Source organism: Curcuma longa, chromosome 11, assembly GCF_044706935.1.
Source record: "Curcuma longa cultivar G26 ecotype Majalengka, Jawa Barat chromosome 11, ITB_CL_G26_1.1, whole genome shotgun sequence".
NCBI classification, from domain to species: domain Eukaryota; kingdom Viridiplantae; phylum Streptophyta; class Magnoliopsida; order Zingiberales; family Zingiberaceae; genus Curcuma; species Curcuma longa.
Window position 1 is genome coordinate 23,575,109 of NC_133871.1, and position 23,225 is coordinate 23,598,333.

At 36.2% G+C, this 23,225-nt stretch overlaps 1 protein-coding gene and 1 pseudogene across 2 annotated transcripts; both read right to left on the minus strand.

Annotated features, from left to right (window-relative positions):
• Positions 1 to 1,932: 1,932 nt before the first annotated feature.
• LOC141838093 (ubiquitin-activating enzyme E1 2-like) lies at positions 1,933 to 12,025 on the minus strand. 2 transcript variants are annotated; one of them, XM_074725492.1, is made up of 7 exons: positions 11,929 to 12,025; positions 11,425 to 11,735; positions 10,399 to 10,616; positions 5,133 to 5,927; positions 4,180 to 5,048; positions 3,174 to 3,609; positions 1,933 to 2,719 (listed from the first exon to the last, which is right to left on the minus strand). In XM_074725492.1, exons 2-7 carry the CDS (start codon positions 11,720 to 11,722, stop codon positions 2,120 to 2,122), a joined length of 3,216 nt encoding a protein of 1,071 aa, XP_074581593.1. In that variant the 5' UTR covers positions 11,723 to 11,735; positions 11,929 to 12,025; the 3' UTR covers positions 1,933 to 2,119. The 2 variants fall into 2 exon arrangements, with proteins under 2 accessions (XP_074581593.1, XP_074581592.1); XM_074725491.1 differs by having other exon boundaries at positions 11,425 to 12,025.
• A 1,058-nt stretch (positions 12,026 to 13,083) lies between these two features.
• LOC141838839 (uncharacterized) lies at positions 13,084 to 22,938 on the minus strand (annotated as a pseudogene).
• Positions 22,939 to 23,225: the final 287 nt, after the last annotated feature.

Below are 23,225 nucleotides of genomic sequence, written 5' to 3' on the forward strand. Positions count from 1 at the left end.
GGGTTGTAGAGAAAAGACTTTACTTTCGTAAGAGAGTTTATTAGGGTATGCACATGTTTATACTAGAATCATTTCTCAATTTGTAGACGTTAGATTTAGATATACAAGTGCATAATTTGAAACAACAAGATTTAGTAACCTTTTTGATAGGAAGGACATTTGAAACCTTTTTGATAGGAAGGACAAGTCTTGATCTTTAAAAGGACAAGTTAGATTTGGGATTGCAAAAGGTCTAGATTCTATATATGATCTTGCCACAATCTTGGTGCTTCCCTTCCCTTCCCTTCCCTTCACTTGTTTGTGTAGCATACCACTCACCTTTAATTTGCATGCATGGTTTAATCATTATTTGCCAAAATTTTCTTCATTTCCATCACCACCGCCAGGGTGACAATATCTTGTTACTGCTCTTTTGATTTCAACTTCTTCTTCTAATATATATTTCTAAACAAAATCTAAGATTATATTCAAGGGAAGCATCATAGGGCCGAGACAGCTAGTGTTCTGCAACATGCATGCGATGAGAATATGCTAAGCAATCATTCTGTCTGTGTAATATCTATGCTCCACTGCACATAGTAGAAACCCTAGATTCCACACCATTTTTGTCACCTCAACAACCACGCAGCTCTGACCAAGGCCAAATGGAGAGCCTCCATGGATGCCATTTCAAAGGCTTTGTAATTTGCATGGGGGACCAAGAGCTGAAGCCTTTTGTTGATTTGACAGCACACCACTCCATTGTTTCTGAACCTGATGCCTCCTGATTTGGTTGGATCATTGGAGACCTTTATATCGATCGAACCAGCTGATTGAATCATTGATATCTGGTCCAATTCTATCTGCATAGCCTTTTGCTTCCTTGTAAAGCTCTCTCTCTCTCTCTCTCTCTCTCTCTGGCCATCACTTTCCTTCATGCTTTCAACTTTGCAGAGGGTGTGGTCTGGGCCATTTCGAGGGCATGCAGCAGCTTAGTTGGTGCAGTATCTACAGCCATAAATATATAAAATGTTCATATGCATGCATGTCCGTAATAACAATTCAACAAGTTGAATCCAGAATAGCTTGAAAGACATCATTGTTTGTGGCTGGTGGGGAATTGAAACTTTTAGTAGAGGAAATGGAGGAGGAGATCTATTGGTGGTGCTCGATGGATCTTAATTATTACACTGTTCAGCTGTATTTTACTTTTGTGAGGAAGTGGAGAAGAAAGTGGATATAGCTCATGTCTCTCTTTTTGTTGGATGGGGGACAAGTGTCAGTGACTCTTGTTGGACTGCATCCAGGATATTGCAACTTTGGCTGGGATCAAAAAAAAAAAAATTGATTTGTCATAATTGATTGAGTCACTACAAAATAGTCTGCCTGCCTTCAGATCAATGATGTTGTGCTTGCAGATTTGGATCAGACAGAACGACTATGAGATAATTATCAATAATTGAAACTTAAGCTGCTGTGAGAAAACCTTCTGGTGAGAGATGGGCTCATGTGTACTCATGAGTAATTGCAGGAGTTGGGTTGAGCCAACCTGATCATGTGTGGACAAGGTAACTTTTAAATCAAATGGTGCTTTCCCTTTATTTGGTTGATCTAAGCATGCAAGAACAAAGAAGCTGAAAAGCTAAAAAAAAAAATACCAATATTGTTTCTTTTGTTGCATGCCAAAAGGTAGCTCCAGGCCCAAATTTGTGCTCAAATCACATGAAGGGGTTGCTTTGGATGGGTACCTTCATTAGAACCATAGACCAAACAAATAATGATAGTTGACGAATTCAGAAATAAAAGATAGAAGGCATGTGCCCCTAAAGAGCCATGAAGATTCATCAGAATTCTATGCAGAATAGATAGACAACCACCGGATACCAACATTCTGAATCCTATCATGCAACTGCCAGTCAAAATGTGACCTTCCTACTGAGTGAAATATGAAGATGCATCAGAATTCTGTGGTTATTGTAATAGCCCTATGCAGAACATCAGTTCATCAACTTGCAAAAAAAAAAGTATGCAATCCAAACAAAAAGTACGTGACAGAATCAACAATGAGTCTCATGATTAGCACCACTACTACACGAGAAATAGATGATAGAGTTTCAAGCTTAGTAAGTCTTGAACTCAACTACCGGAAATAGATCGATACTAGCGGGATATCTACGTCACTTCCATCCTCTTCATCTTCACATGCCACCACGACATCCACATGTCGCCTATATGGAGGCACTTCAATCTTAGCAATTTCCTTCACAAGTTCAACAATCTTCCGATCCATTCGATCCCTGTGCTTGGGAAACATGCTATTGTATAGTAATGAAGTGCCGCAGGAAATGCTGTAAGCACTTAATCCCTTCTCCCTGAGCCACTGGAGCAGCTCCCTGAGGGTGAGGTCACCTTCAACGGTCCAACGATCCCAAACTGTCCAGCTCATATCTCGGTGTTTCATGGTCTTTGGAGGGACTGGCTCAGCCATGGAGAACAGAGGGAGGGCGAGGTTGGCAAATGTATTCCGATAGTCCTCCAACTTGTGTCCACCAGCTAAGACTTTGTAAAGCTCCAGGCACACAAGGCCAGTGGCCATAGCAGTAGATGTAGCAATTGCTGGGATGATCCTCCCCGCAATGAATTTGGCCTTCAGCTTATCAACTTCTGGAATGCTGTAATTTCTTGCGCGCATGTTTGCAAGCCCAGTGATGAAATCCATATGGTAGTTTGTGTCATCATCCTGTACATTTCAAGTAAAAAAATAAACATAATATACCAAAGCAAACACACAACCTTACATATATGCATATGTAAAGTCATGGAAATAAAGCAGCAAACTAGAACAAGAGGTAAACATGCCAATGGAATTCATGAATTTCCAAGGAAGAGTTTACTAAATAAGAATCGTTGATCAAGAGAACTAAAAATAAGTATCACAAAAGAAACGATCACAGAAAACTGGGGAGGCATGATATAACATTAGTTTGTAATTAAAATCAAGAGAGAATAATAAACAGCGGACAAAATCAAACAGTAAATGACTCAGCAATTAGCTTTGTTCTGTAGTAAAACAAACATGAAAAGGCTGCAAGTTACGGATAAATTAATCACATGATGAAAATCTCAGTGGTAGAGCAAATCTCAAAAATCTTAAACTAAAATTTGAAGATGACAATGAGAGAATGAGGATCAACCTTCTCAAATTGAATTGGGTTCATACGAAATCCTGGGGGCAACTTCTTAGCACACTCTTCCAGCTTCTCAATAAGGTCATCGATCACAGCTGCATCATCAACAGAAGCAGTAGACAAGCTAGTGGCCTTGTCATCTGTTACAATGTTAACACCTGCTTTGGGCTGGAAATCAGCAAGTATTACATCATCAACAACAGCAGCTAATTTCTTGGGATCATTATTAGCCCATTCAGGAATAGGAATTCCAAATGTCTCAGCTCTAAGAATAGCAGCAGCCATAATAAACTGAAGGTTGCTAGGGTCGCTAGATGAGAATTTCAAGGGTCGTGGAAAACGTTTAGGCGCAGACCAGAAAGGTGAACCTGTGCTGGTGGCTGCATCCTCAGGGAAAGTGAATGTTAATTGCTTCACACGGTTGGAGAAGTAATCTTCGAACCTAAGAGTACAAAGATGAATAATGTAACGAAGATAAACAATCAAGGTTGTGTAAAGATTTTCATTGACCATATATATATATATATAGGAATGCCAAATTCCAAAATCTACCTGAATGTGTGCCAACAAATGTTCCATCATGTCAAACCACGACTTAGAGATTTCAGTTGACAACCAAACACATGCTAATGATTCCTTGAATATTTTCAGCCATTTGGAAAAAAAAATATATGGATTACTTATGCAAAATTGAAAGATGTAAAATGGCAAAATGACTAGCATGCCTAAGGTGACCGTCAATAAGATTTCAAAGTCAGAAAAACAATAGGATGCCCTTCAAATAATGAGTTCTACACAATGCTCGTATCTTCACCATAAATACAAGAGAAAACTTGAGAAGATAAAAGCAAAGAACAATAATAATCAACTGAATTTGTAGAAAAAAACGGAAAATGCAATATATTAACAACTCACTTGGGATTTTCACAGATAAGCATCTAAGTATTCTATGTCAAAAAGAGAAGTAGACTTCTATGTTATTCCATATCAAGAATAAGAATTAAAAATTCACCTCAGCCGTGCCCATTTGACACAATCCTGAAATGTCTCACATCTTTCCTTCTCAAGACATTCAAAAACATGTTCAAGAAGATCTCTAGCCTGTGCATCACCTGCATTTCTCATAGAAGTAGCATATCCACCTGGATTAGAAAGGAAGGTGTTTACTTCATTGGGTGTTTTCTCAAGTAAACCCTCAAACTCAGACCGGGCCCATGTCAAACAGTGATCAATATTATGAGGAAATGAGTGAACCGTGCACATAGGTGCCTGTTTCTCAGGTGGATCTCTGGAGGCTCCATAATTCTCAGTTAAATGAGGAATTACCATCTGTGTATTACACTTTGCACCTAGAGTTCCAGATTCTAAAAGTGGCTTCTGGAAGTACAAGCACCGACCATCAATGTACATTCTGGCATTTACATTGTCCAGTGCATTAATAACTACGTCTAAGCTCTCCCAAAATGTATCATCAAACACATTTTCAGTCTCTGGGCTTGCTCGGTTCTGAAGAGCCTCAATATGGAGAGATGGGTTTATTGACATTGCAGCAGCAGCAGCTACTGTTGATTTGGCTTGCCCAATATTCCAGTCTCTGAAGAGAAATTGGCGACTAAGATTACTTTTTTCAATGACATCATCATCAGTGATTGTCAGCTTCCCTTTTGGGCTGCAGCAAACTCCCATTAATGCTAGGTTCTTCAAGAACTCACAACCTAGGGCACCAGATCCTACAACAAAAGTTTTGGCCTCTTCCAGTTTCTTTTGCAGCCTGGATCCAAATACAGAAATCTGGGCATCGTATCTACAATTAATTGGTTTTATGTCACTTGGCTCCAATGGCTCAACAGGTAGGGATTCAAGTGAATCAAAGTAAAAGAACTGCCAAAAATTTCAAAGATGCATGTTAGGTAAAAACCATTTGGTTTACAAAGGAAAATCTGTCAAAAAATATGTTAAATTTACCTGAAAAAGTGGATGAAACTTTCCTGAGCAAGCCTTGACAATCTCTTGGCCAACAATACCTCCAAACATTGCAGCCATGGGATTCAAAATAGCACGGGAACCATTAGCAAGATGCTGCAAAATTTTCTTGTCAATCTGTTCCAGCTTAGTATCACCAAGGCTTTCATTAATACTGACAGCAAAAGTAATAAGCTGTTGTGCATCATCTTCTGATCCAGCGACAGGAAAACGTCCAACATCATGCCTAAACCTATCCAAGGCTTGAAAGGCCAAGTGCAGAAGAGGTGGACGGTCAAATTTGGAGAAGTCACTTAGGAGGAAGTCCCCTGGATCTTTAATAGCATCTTTTAGAGGTTTGAAATGGAGGACCTTAGGTTCCTTTACCTGTGTAACAATTCCACCTCTCTTGTATACCCCAAACTGACTCGTGTCTTCCTCAAGAATAAATGAATATGCCCTTGCATTTTTTATTTTTCGGGGCTTTCCATCATTTAACTCTGTCATCCCCTCAATTTCAGAGAAGACAACAAGATCTCCATCCTGGAATTCAAGCCGCTCATCATCAACACAGGATATAATTGCTGGATTGTCATTGCTAATGGATGCAATTATACCAGTATGTGGCTCTTCACCATCAACATCAAGAACAGTGAATTCTGGGCCAAAATCACAAAAGACATTGCCAAAGAGTCCTCGAACTTCAGTTCTGATGAAGCAAATTGGAGGATTATGAGTGTGACAGAACTCATCATATTCCATAGCCTTTTCCAAATTCACATCAGTAAAAACAACAGCCTACAAAATAATCGAGCAATCAATGATACAAACATGAAAATAGTGCAAAAAGGGAGGAAAGGACAAAACAAAACTGTCAAATAGATAAAGCAAACTCATAATACAAAAAACAGATTCTGAAGGACCAGCAACAAGAAAAAATTTTGGCTGAATTCACTACTGATATTATTAACCAGTACTCTTGAAATTTTGCCATTTTATTAATCTTATAAACTGAATAAACTTTTGAATTAAATGCAATACTTTAAAGGATAAATTAACCATGACTTATACTACATTATCATCAACGGTGCTAGTGTTGTAAATGGCAGGAGCGGTGGCCAGAACCGTGGTGACCACCTACCGCCTAGGTGGTTGATTTTTTTATATTATTTTTTATACATAATATTTTTTTAAAAAAATAATATCATTACTTTTACTAAAAACCTAAGTTTAAAATTCAAAGTTTCAATCCAACATGGCAACAAGCCAACAACGACTAAACTAAACATAATTAATCTTCTAAATCATCTACACATGCACCATCAAATACATCTATAATCCTCTCATCATCGGACTCAAAATCAACATCATTTTCATTCTCCTCCCTATGTACCTAAATCCTCATCAAATTCTCTAATAGGGATATTCCTTGTACTCCTCCTTAGTTGTAGCACTTCATTTGCTCCTGAGGCCTCCACCACCATTCTCCAAGTCCTGAACTTGGCTTGGTGGCGGGAGCAAGCAGTGACGGTGATGGGGATGGTTCTAGACGAAAGAAGGTGGGTTGTGAGTGACTTGGTGGGTTGGTGGAGTTATTTGTGTTTTGGAAGAGAAAGTGTATTAATATATCTAGGTTTTTTAAATTTTGCTGACTTTGACCGTCTTACCAGTTTCGCCTCATCTTTGACTGCCTAAAGAACCTCCTAAGGAAAAGGTGGTGCGGTTGATGCCCGCCTCTTGCCTAGGCGGCACCTAGGCAGCTGCCTCGCCCGCCATTTAGAACACTGACAGTGTTTGTCACAACAGTCTTAAAATTAAAATAGAAAATAAATATTGGATCTAACTTCTGGAGCAAAAAAGATAAGTTGGAAGCTTGGATTCATTCAGAATTTGTGAATCATGCATCTATTAAAAAAAAATAAATCATGAGATACTATGACAGAGACCTCACCAATAGACAACATTAGAAGCATATGTCTGAGCATACTACCCAGTGGCAATATAAATGAACATGGTTTTTTTTCTTTCAGCTGCCAATTAATTGCAGCCAAGTACAAGAAACCATAATGCTCCAAGCCTAGACATGGATTTAAAAAAAATTCTATCTGACACATTAAGATTTTAAGATCACGGATGGTGAAATGAAGTAGATTAAACATCAAGAACAAAGCACTAAGCAGTGCAAAAGGAAATGTTGAGAAAGATACCACAATTTAATGCATCAGTTAATCATATATTGATGCCACTAATAACTAACACAAAACATGAAATGAACTTGCAGAATGTACTCAAATCACTAATTCTAGTAGTCGACAATTTGAGAACCCCAAATTTCAAGAAAAATAGATCATACATCTAAGCTTCAAGGCACCAATGACTCAATCTACACCAAGATATTTCACAAAATGCAGATATTTACTTACTCTGCCTGGTAAATAAGCTAAACACATTCTTCATTCATTTGATTGATATCAGAATTCTCCTCCGATGGAACAGGAAAGAACCCATTGGCTTACCAGATCAATCAACATTGTCAGTTTGTAGGTGATAGAAAGGGTTTTTTTCTTGGTGATGCCAAACCTAAAATTATTTGGCTAAAATACGCAAGTATTTTTAGGCCAAAAAGTTGTATACATGGTGCTGCCATTGGGTCAAGTGATGAATTATGGATGATTTTGAACTTGTTGAGCATAGACTTTGACAAGGGCATACAGTTCAAGTGGGGAAATTGTTAATTCAAGTCCTGCACTAGAAGTCTACAATTAATAAGACCTAGGTGGGAGCATATCAGGTCATAAGAACCAAACAGTCTGATGGACCAATTTTCCCCTCTTTCTGTATCAGGCTATCAGAGCAGTCTGAAAATGAGGCTCTAAAGCATTTGATATAATAGGGATAACATAGCTACTCTCATACTATTTTTCTTTTGTTACGTTAGTTAGGAGTAGAGGCCATATATGTCAGTCATAATCCCTTTAGGTTTAGAAATAAAAGCAAACCACAAGCCCTTCTTTCATGAAAATCTCTCTGCTCCATCCCGCATCAGTTCTTTTTCATAGATTATTTTGTCTTTTCTCCGAGTTAGTATTTTTTTCCTTTTATACTTATTTAAACCATAGGATCATTTAATCTCCTTGCTTTCACATCCTCATCTACCAACAAACAAACCTAGTCATAGTTCGCAAAATCAGCATCATCTGCTATAAATTTATGTATCGGTAGCATCAAATTGATGAAATCAAAATCAGTAGTAAAAAATTCAAAAAAGAATAAAAAAAATTTATTTGACACATGAGATGAGGAATGAAGTTCAAACCAAGGCTTAAAATCTTAAATTGTAATGAAGTTTTAATCTTTGACCTCAACAATACGATTTTGGTATCAGATCATGTCATTTACAATTTTACTATTTATTTAATTGACTTATTAAGATAACATGATTAAATTTACTTCGTATAACTCGTAGCTTTACTTACCTTTTTATTGTAATTAATTGAATTATTAATAATTATCCTGATTGCTAATATATATTTCTTCTTTGCTATTTTTTTTGATTAATTTAATCACCTTAGTCTTCAGAGTTAAAAAAGCTTGCAACTAAAATTTTTATTTTTTAGCTTTAGTCACTTGTAAATTGTATGCTTCTTTCATTTCATAATGATTTCCACTTATCAACTTTTAGAGCTAGAATGTTGGAATGAACACCAAGAAAATGATACCTTCCCTACTCTTCTACAAACTAGGATATATTTTGCTTTCAGATTTTACAACATAAGAATAATTTCACATTTAAAGGTTTGAGACACATTTATTGTTGAAGTAATTGTGTTCATAATAAAGGTAAATTTTTACAAGTTTACGTAATTACATTTAAATTTTATTAATAAGCATTTGATAAAACCTTTGAGCATTAAATATGAGTTTGTTTCTTGTATTCTATTTGATAAAACGTAAACAATCCTTTTAATGCAGTGAAATAATTCAAATTCTTGTCGTTAGTCTTAATTTGGTTTTGTTTCTTCCATAGAGATCCAAGAATTTTCAATTTTGGAAATATAAAATATTATATTTTAGACTTAACATAGAATATAGATATGTTATGGTAGTATGCCTACTATTAGGGAAAGCCCTCTCCAAGGAAGTCAAACAAGAATTTTTTATTTTACCAAATCAAAATTAAAAATACCCTTAGAAAGGAAGGAAACAACTAAGGAAAGAAACAAAAAAAGAGGTCATGGAAAAAACTCACAAGGAAACAACATGTGAAATGTTTTTCATTTGCATGTTATGTTTGTTGGAAGAAAAGAGAGGTAAAAATTTTAAAACTTTATTTGTCAAAGACAATAAAAGGAAATGCATAATTATTTTGGAATTTTTTAAGCCCAGACTTGAGCTCCATTGAGAGTGAAAGTAAGTTTTCAGCTCAAATAGAACAAAAGCAATACAAATAATAATTGGTTTCCCAACCTTTCCCTTCCCTACAGTTTTTCAGCCAAACGAAACTTCGAAAAAAATGCAGTTAGGAAAATTTTTTTGTCACTTTATTTGCTTCCTATTTCCCTTCTCTATAGTAAACACACCCTTAAGGATAATAGGATTATGTTGACACAACGTGTCACTTTTTTATTTAACTTCATGAGGAAATACCATTCAAGGATCAATTTTAGAATCCAGATATGGGTAATTTTGAAAAGAATTGGCAATTATTCTTAACTTAAGAAAGATGCCCAAGAAAACTAAGTGCAATGCCATAAAAATTCTTGAAAAAAAAAATATGAGTGTTATCTTCCTAATTATTAAATGAGTACTAATCAATCCAATCTCTTTGTAAAGCCCTCACTTAGTCATGATGTTTCTCTTTCTCTTAAGAAAAGGAGTTACCACAAAAGTTGATGAATATTTGTCACTTGCCTGAATTCACAATTGATTGGAAATCTTCATAGTGTACTAGTGTTACTTTCCCAAATCAGTAGTATGCCATTCAGAGAATTGGTAAGGTGGAACTAATCCAAAATATTAAAAATAGTCAATTAATGATTCTATTTAAGGTGTATAACTAATAAAGAAATATGGTGAAACTATTCACATTCACAAAAACAAATTTGCATCAATTAAGTTTTTTTAATATATTTTCACATCACTAACATTTAAAATTAAAAAAATACAAATAGCAGCAAAAGACAACATGTTATTATTTTGTTTGTGGTTATAAGTTAATAATCACTAATATGGGCAAAAAGGTTGGAACCAAATTTGTTTTCCACCAAACCTGAAAATTTGAGAGCTGCTCCTTAATTAGTGGTCCACTCAAGGTAGAAACTAGAACAGCATTGTTAAGTTCTTGGAGCTTCAGAATACAAGCATGAGCTCTATTTTTTCCAATATCGTCTTCAGAAAAGAAGAAATTGCTAGATAAGTCCCACATTTCTACATTCTCTTCATCATGCAAGGTGACTGATTTTACACCAGCAAGAACAAGATTCTTGGCTGTAAAAGAATGCAATTTTTCAATAGTCATGATGAGTGAATTGGCTAGGAAATTGCAAGGCATGTATTCATACAGGATTCAGAATAATTTGCAAACACAGATTTTCATAATGACAAAATAGAACTCCCATCAACATCATCTCTCAAAACACATACTAAGAAGAAAAACAATGTTTTTCTTTTCCTATTAACGTCACCCCCAAGGAAAAATAATAGCATTATCTGGTATTCAAACTAAGCAAGCACATAAATCATGTTTTAAAACACAAATAGTGCAGTCAAAGTAAAATTGTTGAATCAAATGAACATATCATTGCATTTAGATAGTTAGCATGTAACATTATATAGCAGAAATGCACATCAAAATAGATAAATAATATTCTAAATCAGAATAGTACAGTAACTGCTAAGTCTCTCTCATCGAAAGTAATGTTCTGAATATAAATTAGTAATATTCTAAATCAGAATTCAGAACAAACCAATAAGTGGTCTCTCTCACACACACTATCGGTGCATAGAATAAGTTATCCTTATCCATAAAGTTATTCTACAGCATCAAGAAAAACTAGATCACCTAAATACCCTACTTCTAGGACAAGATTATGAACAAGAAAGCTAAGTATACAAACGCCATCTCACTAGAAGAAGTCATTACAGTTATGGTTCCATGTTATACCAATGAACAGAAAAGGAGGTAGATAGAAAGATCTTCAGATCTAAATTCGAATAAGAAACAGCGAAATCCATGACGAGTAGATTGGAGAGAGGGAAAATATCAGAAAATAAACATCAGGAACAGAAACATTACCAATCTCGGCCCCGAGACCATGTAGACCTGAAACAAGAACATTCGAAGAGAAAAGCCGGCGCATGGTCTCCCGCCCGTACACGGCCAGCTGACGGCTATGGAGGTCCTCGTCGATCTCGGTCTGCTTACTTCCCACGACATCTACCTTCACTCCGTTGGCCTGGTTGTTCTCCTCCATCGCCGAGGTCCCCTCCGCCGAGAACAGGCAATCCGCCCTGGCCTTCTTCCCCAAAACCTCGTCTTTTGACCGGTCCCCTTCGATCTCAGCTCCTCCTCGACCTCTTTTTCTCGGAAGCATATAGAGCAGCACGCTGCTCACAACCCCCACCCCAAGGATCAGAAACAAGAATTTACCACGGAACAACAAGGACCCGCCGTCGCGGCCTGCCTCGAGAACCACCGCGAGGATCCCGACGAGAAGCGAAGCGAAAAGACCCAAACCCAACCCTAACCGAAACGCGAACGGCATGGATCGATCGAGAGAGGGGAGAGAGAAAAACGTACCGAGGGATCTATCGAGAGAGAGGGGAGGGATAGGGGAATCGAGGGCGAGCGCCTTTGGATCTTTCTCCGATCGCCCGATTTGCCCGTGGAAGTGGAGGCCCTTACGAAGTAGGGAAGGCCGATGGAGGACTAGGCCCGTGGCTTTATAGGGGAAAGCTTACAGCATAACGATGACTCAAACAGTGGAGACGCCGTTACGTGTTCTCGCTTACTCGCGATCTAGCTACTTACCCGCTTTCTATACCGGACCTTTTCGTATTGGGACCCAGTAAAACGGTGTTTTTCGGCAAATGAAAAACTTGTTGGCACGTCACTGGTAGTGGTATGAATCTGTGTCTCGGACTGTCTATGACCTAGGTAACTACGTAGTTTGCTTGGAGAAGGAGAAAGGAATATAAGAATAATAATGTCTGAAAAAAATATTAAAAGAATTTTAAACTTTATTTTTTAAATCATTTTTTCTAATATTAGCAAAAATTACTATAATATTAAGTAATTATAATTAAAATTATTGTAATTATTTTTCTTTTTTTTAATCAAAATTAAGAGGAATATGACACCCAACTAGAAAATGACTTAGTATCCATGTTTTCTGAAAGCCTTCTCTTCCCTTTCTGATTAGTCATCGTTTATCTGTCGCTCACTTTGCCCTAACAGACACAGTGGTCTCAATTTCTCATTAGCATACAACTACTTTCAACCTTAGTGTACTGTGACTGACACAATCAAGTCTCACATTAAAAAACATAAAAAAATCATAAATTTATAAGAAGGATAGATACCTCTATTAAAATGAAACCTTTTTGATTGAGCTCAAAGATAAAATTATGAAGACTTAGATCCACAATGGATAACATTATATCATTGTAGAAATATATGACTTTCATCTGTGCTAATAAATGATACTCATGTGGAGTCATATGAATTTATTATTATTATTATTTAAATAGTTGGTACATAAAAGCATGTAAAATGAACAAATGTGTTTTCAAAGAGTAACATTTTGTACCACTTGGGTTTTGAAAATATATATATACTTTAGCATATTTCAATTATATCAATGCGTTTGAGTAATTCCATAAATTACAGGAGCTTCTGGTGTACAACCACATTAGTCGACATAATCGGTCGATGATATAATAGACAAATAGAACAGAATGAACAAATCTTAATTATACCTATACGTACATTTACAGTTGTTCACATCAACTCAAACAAGGAATATGCTTGTTTAGATCTTCATTACAAAACTGAGATTCACATTAATGAAATTCCCAGGATTTAATTTGTATGCGCTATACCCTGGAAATGAATAAGAAGTGGTGTGATAAGTGAAATGCATTGGAAAAAAAAATACACAAACGATGACATCCAGAATGAGTTAGAGCTCAAAATGTGCAGTCGAAATGATACGTTAGAATGCACCATAGAAATTTAAGAACATGGAAGTCATACAAAATATGAGTTTATGAATTTGTTTTTCTAAGATGAAATGTCTTGTGAAAAGTTTCCAAATTTTTATTAATCATCAATGCCTTTGGTTGGTAATATGAGCCTATGATAAGTTGATAACAATGCCGAAAAGTGAAAGTCTTCAAGGTTTCAGATGGTCTATGTTTTCTTTAAAGACTATCAACTTCCATGATTCCGTCAGTACTTAATTCTCTGGAAAGGATGACACATCCCTACGAACTAAAGATACAAAACTGATCTAACAAACACTGAGAGATGCAACACAGTAGCAAAATTCACATAAAGCAACTGAGAGATGCAGGACCATACTAGATACAACAAGGCAATTTGCAGGGAGGTATGTAAATGTACAGTAAATTTATATGAAGAACCTGGATCGTCAAGTATTAACCAACCCCTATTATAGGGAACACATCACCAGAAGAACCAAGAAAAGGTGATAGCGGTGACATTAAAATGAAAAATGAATGAAGAGTGTCCCATGAACATGGAGTGACACACCAAAAGCAAATGCCAGAGTATTTAGTATTCAGTTCTGCAAAACCTATTTCATTTTAGCATTTTAGAGTTGGGACATATAGATAATTCTAATGAAGAGAATTTTTAAGCCAAGTAACAATCGAGGAGAATATGCAAGAAATATCTTATTTGTATAAACATTCAAGGACTAGCCAAATGAACAGAAAAAGAAGTTCTCTTATTGAACAATCAGACAATAGGGATATAGTAAAGCATCCAATGATGTACTAAATTCAAAGAAAAAATAGCAAGTCTAGGCAGAGGGAAGGACAGAACATGAGCAAAGTAATATTTTGTTCAATTAGACAAAATCTCAAATTCAATAATAGAAGGGAGGCATCTTTTCTTTTGTTGTTGTTGAATGTGTCCTAGTACAAATTTGAAAGAGCCAGTAAAACTGGACAACTAGAGCAATCTTGTACACAGAAGAAACAATTAACCTACATGATGCATAATTACATATAAGGCAAAGTTGCAAAAGCGTACAGTGTTTACCTTGTTCTTCTCACCTCAACCAAAATAGAAAGGACCTGGAAGCTGGTTTATTTTCTAGTGGGAATGGTCTGAGTGTCTGGACTCATTTGAGGTGACCAGTCTTCACTTGGTGCTCTAAACAAGGAGAAAGCACAGAAGATAAGTCTTCGCACAAAATGAACACCATAGTACTGAGAAGAATAATATTATAACAAGCATTGCCACGAATGGCAAAAACTCACATCATGGCTAAGTCTTGGTTTAATTATGAACAGAATTGTTATTAAGGAGTCAACTGCTGTTCCTTGACAGAAATATAAAATATGAACAAGAAAAGACAACAAAACTTGTAAGTATGAATGTTCTCCTGTCTCATAAATCGACATGGTTTTTCTCTAAAAGACCATAAATGAGCCTGCTGAAAATGAGTTTTATCTGATGAAAAATGAGAATAAACACCTACCTAAGATTTTTAACAAGACATTGCAAGAACACATATAATTCTTATGGTGATTAACCTAGGGGAGCTTAGTGCTTTGAGTTGGCCAGATTGGTATTGCAGTGTAGCCTCCAATATTGTCTCAGCCATTACTGCTCTGTTCTTCATTTTCTCTAATAATATCATGGCTTCTTCAACCTTTTCCTGCAGGAGCAAAAGAGCAAGGATAAAGTAATTACCTTAGATAATATGAATCATGTGAATGAGTACTAAATTACATTTTCACTAAAAACCAAATGCTTTAATGAGTAATTAATAGAGATTTTTTGTGCTACCACAATGAGATGCCATAAGAGACACGAGGCATAAAAGTCAGTATGCGCACATGTGAGTCCATTTATTGGTGGAATATAGGTTGTGAACTCTGTGAAGCCTTACCATGATGTACATGCCAACTGATATGAAGACAAATGGACCATGTGTGATTTCCACAGTAAAAAAAAAAAAAAGGAAAATGCTCAGTCTGTCTTCTTTACTTGTAACTTATTATCCTACTCAGGCTACATATGATTCCTGGTACACAATACGGACTTCAATTTTAAAGACCTATCTAAAGTACTGTCATCATTGTATCATTGTCAAATCATGTTTAACCGGTGTCAGCTATATGATCTTATCCGTCCATTGAGCTCTAGACAATCTAGACAAGGTTATATCACTAGTAATATTCTTTCAACTGAAATATTTTTTATTTCACTAATAAAATTTTCTTTGTTTCACTCTAACCATTATACTTTCTGCACTTTAATCCATTAACTCTCTTAACTATAGAATCTATCGACCACCTTATCTAAAGTCATATATACCATAAAATAGAAAATCATCTTAGTTTCCTTTTCTGGAGTCCTATCTATCAACAAATAAAATAGGCATAAACTGAAAGTGAAAGAGACACATGAAAGTTTGCAAAGACAATGGTACATAAAGAACCTGGAGGAGATGCACAGCATGCTGTTGACTAGCAGCCTCTTGTTCAGCATAGAGACGAGCATCTTCAGTCAGCTTATGTTCTTGTTCAACTCGCATCAGTATCTTTAAAAGTCAAATTTTCAATACTGTGTAAAAATGCTATCAAAATACTGGAAACGGTGTCATGGTATTAATACAAGCCTTATGCAGGTAGAAGATGACTTTGACCAACCTCAAGCATGGTGCGGTCTTGTTCCTGCTTGAGTGCAAAAGCCTGCTGTAACTCAGTCAACTCTTGCTCCAATTGCTCAACCTATGAAGAAGGCAATAAAAATACTTAATTCTGCAAAAAGCATGAAGGATATTGCTTGGAAGTTCAAGACAACTATTCTGAATTGGCAGATTCTTCAGCAATGCTAACAAGACAACAGCACCAGGAGAAGCCAGAAAATCACTATCTGGCAGAATTTGTTTGTTTGATATGTGGTCCTATGCCTGGACAATAAAAATCGCTCGTTTTAGGCAGCAGAGGTCATTACCCAAATCCTTGAATAGAAGATTTTTTCTGCTTCCACCACTTTGTTTATGTTTCCTTTTAGATTCAACTGAAAGCTATTCCAGGCATGCATCATAAGGAAATAGAAATGGATCAACTGAAGTAGATGATAAGTAGTTACATGGGAGCACTAGATATACTCCTCACATGCATAAGCATACAAGCATATAACATTTTGTTGTATTTCTTGCAATGGTCTCTTTCTTTACCTTTATGAAGAATAATGTTGAAGGAATCTCAAACAATACTTATGTCTATTGGCTGAGCCTGAGAAAGCTCTAATGTTGCCAGTATCTTGAGGATCATCACCGCCTAGTGCTTCTTGCTATTGATATTTGTTGGCAACTTCTAGAACTAGTTTATATTACAAGCCAATATGCTTAGTTTCAGAACCCTAAATAGCAAATTTACTGGGCATTAGTCAGAGTTGATTTATTTACTCCCAGGACTAATTAAGATTTCATCATGAACCAAATTACAATGGTCCAACTCAAGTTATTTTGCAAAGAGATGAACAAAAAACTAAAATAAGGTTAATAATGAATTAAGCATTAAGTTAAAATGAATTTTAAAAATATAAATTATAGTTCACAAAAAAGAGTGGATGACGTTGAAAATTAAAAATTAGTATAACATAAAGAATAAATAATAAAAGAATGAAAAGTTAGAAACAAAAATAGAATGGGGTTACAAAAGAATGAGAATAAGAGTTTTAAATAGAGAGATTAAGATTAAAAAATGAATGTGTTTGGATGAGGGATGAGATGTTGGATAAGAGGCATTTATAGAGAAATTTAGATATTTTATTTATTTATTTTTTAGTTTTTAAGGGTGCTCTATTAAAAAACCACTAGTTCGGATGTTAACCTTTTATAAGGGTAGCAACCTCTTGGAGTGGTTTGAATCGGTATTTGGGAGGGAATCCTATTAGCCCCGTGCGTGGGGTATGCTTAACACGTAAGGTATGCCAAGCCCAACTTACAAGTTGTTGAGCATTGTTTGGCCTTTTATGCCAAATCCTGAGCAAGACTAGCCTTTCAAAGCTGGATTCTGACTAGCCATTTACAACCTCTAGGTTAGCTAAAGATCAAAAATGGATTGCCTTAGCTGGGGAATATTTACATCAATATGGTTTGAAGACATAGGATCTCCTGCACTAGTATCATTTTAAGTTTATCACTTTATTGATGATCATAACTATATATTTATATTTTTGAAGAAAAAAAGTTAACATATAGGGCAATCAATAGAACAAAAAATAATAGATTTAAAGTACCAAAAGGAGAATATAGACAACAGGAACAGCTGGAAACAATTAAGCAACCTAAGTCATAGCAATACTGAAGCATATATTACCTTCAAACTGAGACTGCGCCTATTATCTTGTTTCAACATCTCAATGAATGCTGTCTCCAGCTCCTCGGCTCTATAAAATGGACAAAAGACAACAGAACTAAGATACCCTGTGACATCATCCTCAAGTAGCCATTTATTAGATTGGGAACAGTTGTTCCAGGTTATGTTATATTGTTTTAGGTTCCTCTTGTATCCTGAAATAATACAAGAAGCATAGAAACAAAAGAAAATACAAAGATATCCGACTTGCATTTTTTAGGATTCAAGATTAAGAACATTAACACACCAAGCATGTTTTTAGGATTCAAGATTAAACACAATAATACATAATTTTACGAATAACTACATGCCATGACTCCCAACTATTTGTTAGCATCAAGTACATTATATATCAAACTTTTAAATACTTCAACAAAATATTATTAAAAATAACAACACTAAAGCCAAAACCTGAGGATAGCATTTCTTTTCTCCTCTTGCAATTTGTATACCTCTGCCTTTAACCATGTGGCCTGCAAATGAAGGAAATACATATAAATAAAACCCCAAGTAGACTCATGATCCTCACCAGACTAGTATAATGAACAAAAGCCTGCTTGGATTATGTTTTCTAACCCTCATAGCTTTAAGTACAATTTATGAGCAACATTTGGTGAAACTATATTACAACGGGTTCATTCTTCATATATGTAATTTGCCCTGGTTGACAGTCTGGAGCTAACCAATAACCAGCTTAAGATCTTGATGTAATATTAATTAATTCTTGGTGATATTAATTGTAAAAAAAATTGGATATCCTTTTTTTATATGTTGCTAAATACTAAACTGCAACCATCTGGCCTTGTTTCATTAGTGTCTGCTGAAATATACACGAAAAATATTAAGTTACTTAAAGAACTTCAATTAATGAAACCTGGTGTTCTCAGCCTAATTTTAGTAATGGACCCAGAAGACCATATACTAGGCCATTTTGCATCAGTGGTGGTCTGTTCATAATAAATAGGGCAAAAATCACAATGATGCTTATTTTCAAAATCATCAAAGGTTGCCCTCCATATTCAATAAAGCAGGATAAATGGGGTACAAGCAGTGTATTATAAGTAATGGTGCACTCCTTATGATAATAATCAACATAGAGGCTTCCATTTAATTATTTTGAAAATAAAGGGCAACGTTTTTTTTTCTTGCTTGTATAGAGCTGTCAAAGCGCTGACTTAATCAGCCTAGATATTATTAGATATAGAATGACAAGTAGAAAATAACTAGGGGCAAAACTATAAACAAGATGATAAACAATTGCTTAAAATGAGAAAATATAACAAATTAGAAATAATTCTGATATGGGCAAAGAGATTATTAATGTAGGCCAATAGATGACAAAAGAGAAAGCAATTCTCAAGTAACCATGCTAGAAAGGCTAAAGAATATTTGCTTGCATGTAGTTCAAATTTTTATATTCCAATAGGTACTTAATGCAGAAAAAGCAGACAAGACTGCAAAGTTCCCACAATGTTGGAGTTAAACATAGGTGCACAATAAGTAATTTATGCTTCAGTTAGCATTATTCATCATTTCGCCAGTGAAAAAAAAAAGAAAAAAAATAATTTCATATCATTTAAAGTAGTATCTGTTCTAAAAAATGAAAAAGAATTAAAACAATATAATTTCAGTAAACAAAAAGTAGTACCTGTTCTTTAAGATCAGCTAGAAAATTCAGCTCCGTATCAACCATCACAGTGCTAAGGACACTGCCAAAGTTCCTCAAGTTGGACCCAGCAACATCAACATCACCATTGCCGTTTGTGTCACCTGCATTTTTTTATATTCTGCTTCAGATACAAATGGTTTATTATCAAGGTAAAGTTTTGTTATGGAAGCAAGACCTTTACAATCTCTCCAAATGTGAGCTCCTTTTAACCTTTCCACCGTGGATGCAATTACAGATGGTCGATGTTTGGTCCTTAACTCTTGCAATCGCATCTCATTTACAGCTTGATATCCTACACAAGCAGTCAAAACAAGCTGGCTACCATCAAAAGAAGATCCAGCAAGTGTCTGCAATAAGGTAATTGCATCTCCTGCATCCTTTGTTGTCATAATAGCAGGACCTAGAAATCAGTACAAGAGACTTGAGTCAGTTATAGTCCATGAAAGAAGTGAATCATCATGGTGTTTAAATATATTATTCACTTATTGTGAAACAAGCAGTAAGATTAACCAAGTACCATATAACTCCATCAATGCTAGAGTTGTTCGAAAAAGCATCGCCCGATTCCCTTCAAACAGGATCAAATCCCAAACACGAAGAGCTGTAAGTTTCAAATAAAATACAAGATTTTTAAAAGAATGTTTATTAAATATCACAATATTGAAATATATGAATAAAAGTGGATGGAGGAAAGAGATAAAAGTATGGAAATAACCAAAAACTTGAAATTTTAAGAAAGAATATGCTTATGAGATTATATAAAGCCTGACCACTTTCCCAAGGAAGTATATTCACAAAAATAGAAAGGAACCAAGGTCCCGTGACCCATGCCACCAGTACTCGTAGATGATCTAGATGATTTACTGCAATACAAAAGAAAAGATACATGAATGCATCAAACACAAGTAGGTGTTGGTATTCTCTAGCAATCTTTGATAATAAAGAAATTGAATACAAGAAACTAGGACCTAATTTGTGAAATCCTTCACGTGCTAGCTCCTCCAGAACAAGTTGGTCAACCTGACACAGCATTTTGAGGCATGGGATATTCAATGAACAAGTAACTAATGGGTCCGAGATAACAACAAAACACCCTGAACAGTATATTCACCTGACATTCAATCATATCCTCAGAATAGTAACCATCAAAATAGTCATCAATGATTCCAGTTAGAGTCCTGTGACACCTCGAGCAACTTAGAATCAGTGAGTTTCTTAATCCTACCATCTACCACAGAACAATTCCATTTGTCTTGCCAAATCATACTGAACAACTTATGGGCATGCAAATGATGTCCTCTATTAAGACTTAAATATGTGATGCTGACCTACCAAAATGCATTTTCCTCGGGCATCAGCAATAGAAGTAATCCCGCAAAAAAATTCATTGCCTAGAGAGAACAAAATGACAATTTAGTTAGAAAATACCTCAGCTCTTTGAATATAAAAGACAAACTTCTCTCAACTCCATAAGAGAATATAAATGAATAGCTGAAATTGTATAGACGATCCCATTATTAGAGTGAAAATGGCCAAATCAAAACAATGAAATGATGATGGCATTTCAGGCTGCTCAATAAAATATTTTTCTGAAGGAAAGGATCCCACTAGACGTTAGAAAAAACAAGTATAAGAAGTACAACAGCATATGTACCTGGCAATATCCTACAGATGGATTATGTCGAGCATATGCTGTTAGTAACCGCCTCAAAGCATTTGTCCCATTATCATCTAGGGCAGGATGACCAGGAAATGTCCTAGGAAGATCCTGAAAAGAGCATATAAACAAATCAACTGTTATTTCTTGAGCTATTGAATCAAGATTCTATTTGCAAGTAAACTAAAACATGACAAGTTATAAGTATCATTACCTTCTCAATCTGCCCTTTCCACTTGTTAGTTCCCTGAGCCAGTCTTGGTCTGCTTTCAGCCTCATTAGTAGGTGAAGCATCAGGTTCTGTGATATCTGTCGTAGCTTCTTGATCTAGCAATCTACAATAATATCCCTCTACCCTGCGAACTCCAGCACCAACAAAAGCTTGCCAAAGCTACAATTAAGGAGGAACTGCAGACAGATTAGTGGAAGCACAAAAACGTCAACCAACATAGTTAGAAACAACTAATAGATCACTTTAAATACCTCTCCTCTGAGGGTCATGGGAAGGCCCCCACGAACCAAGCATTCCAATTCTTCTTTCCATGGGAAAGAAGATTCTTCAGTTACTCCTTGACTAGCCATATTTGTTTTCAAATCAACATTGCCACTATCTCCACAAGATGCCTCCTGAATTGGCTCTGATCTCTCCACATCATAAAACTCATCATCAGATTCCTCCACAGCCATTGATTCTTCAACAGAAGTAAGTCTACTTCTGCTCCTTCCGATTCCTTTCTCACCACCTTCCAAGAATTTGTTATTCACTCGAAGGCTCATCATTTGCTCAATTGCTCTAAGGGAAGGTCTGATATGGGACCACCATTGGATCTTATCAACTCTTGCCTCATATTTGATTGCCTCTTTCTCAGATCCAACTTCTTCTGTGTCATCACATTGGTTAAGCTTATCGCAAACATCGTCTTTCCCTGCCATTCTGGAAGTCTCTTCATGCCCAAGAACTCTATCTCCCTCTGTGATTGAGTCGTTGCTGTGTGTGCCCTCAGATCCAGCTAACTGCTCTAAAAATGTATTCCACCGCTCCGATCTCTCTTCTTCCTCTTCCTAAAATCAAACAAAATATTTTTAAACTACCATGTGAACAATAGGCCAACCAGGATAAATGTAGAAATTGGAACCGAAGTCTTGCCTTGTAAATATTCGTATACTCTCGGTAAGTTTGCAAGTCTTGGGGGCGCACAGGAAATCCATATGCATCCCTGCTCACATTTCCCACCGTCAAAATATAGCACTCATCAAGATAAGATGCAAAGCAGGCAGGACCAAAATACAACAAAAAAGTGAAACTTATCCGACTAAATCACCATTTAGCTAAAATCCTTTATAGGGATAGACAATTCAACCAGAACTCTACTGTCATAGAAAAGGAAATCCAAGCGAATTACTAAAATGACCCGACTCAGAACATCCATGGATTTACAGAAGAAGCTCTTACCACAATTTTTTTGCTCTGATCGGAGAGAAACGAAATCCAAACACAAAAACACCAACATACAAAGTTGGTGAGCCAACAAATCCAGATCGCGGCACCGCATTGTCAAAAATTATCTATACTCTTAGAGATAGACAAAACAAAGAAAAAAAAACAACGAAAACAAGAGTAAAGAACGAGATCAGTAGAGTGAGGGCGAAGATTGCTGAGAGGAGAACGCCTCGTTGTCGTCGTGATCATTGATCAGCACGCTCACATGGACTACGATTGGAGGAACCATCACAGTCCACAAAACGATCAAAAACTTAGTAGATCTAGGCTTTCCCATCGCTCACCTCTTGTTCTCGATCGGGAGGCTCTTCGAATTCATCGCCGCTCGACAGCTTTCGTATACTGCGGAGCAGTTCACTGGAAGATCTCGCCTCCTGGCATGCCGCCCTATATAAATATCAGACGGCCTTGAGAATGATGACGTGGGAAGACCCTCCTTCTACTCTTCACGGTTCGCAAACCCAACTTTGCGAGTGGAGCACACGTAGGCAGACAGTGGGACCGGAAGTCCAGGACTAACTAATTAGCGTGGCTTTAACAAATGGGTGAACGTGCAAAAGTGAGTCAACTTTTAGCGTTCTCTTGCCACCTCTGGAGAATGCGATATGATTGCGGAGATCAGATCAGCCGTACATCCAGAAAATG

Excerpts from the sequence above, each read along its gene's own strand:
- LOC141838093 (XM_074725491.1), bottom strand. The coding sequence starts at position 11,893 with ATGCCGTTCGCGTTTCGGTTAGGGTTGGGTTTGGGTCTTTTCGCTTCG. Across the intron at positions 5,928-10,398 it reads AGCAGCTCTCAAATTTTCAG|GCTGTTGTTTTTACTGATGT; the intron begins GTTTGGTGGAAA and ends ATTATTTTGTAG. Across the intron at positions 5,049-5,132 it reads AGTTTCATCCACTTTTTCAG|TTCTTTTACTTTGATTCACT; the intron begins GTAAATTTAACA and ends AATTTTTGGCAG.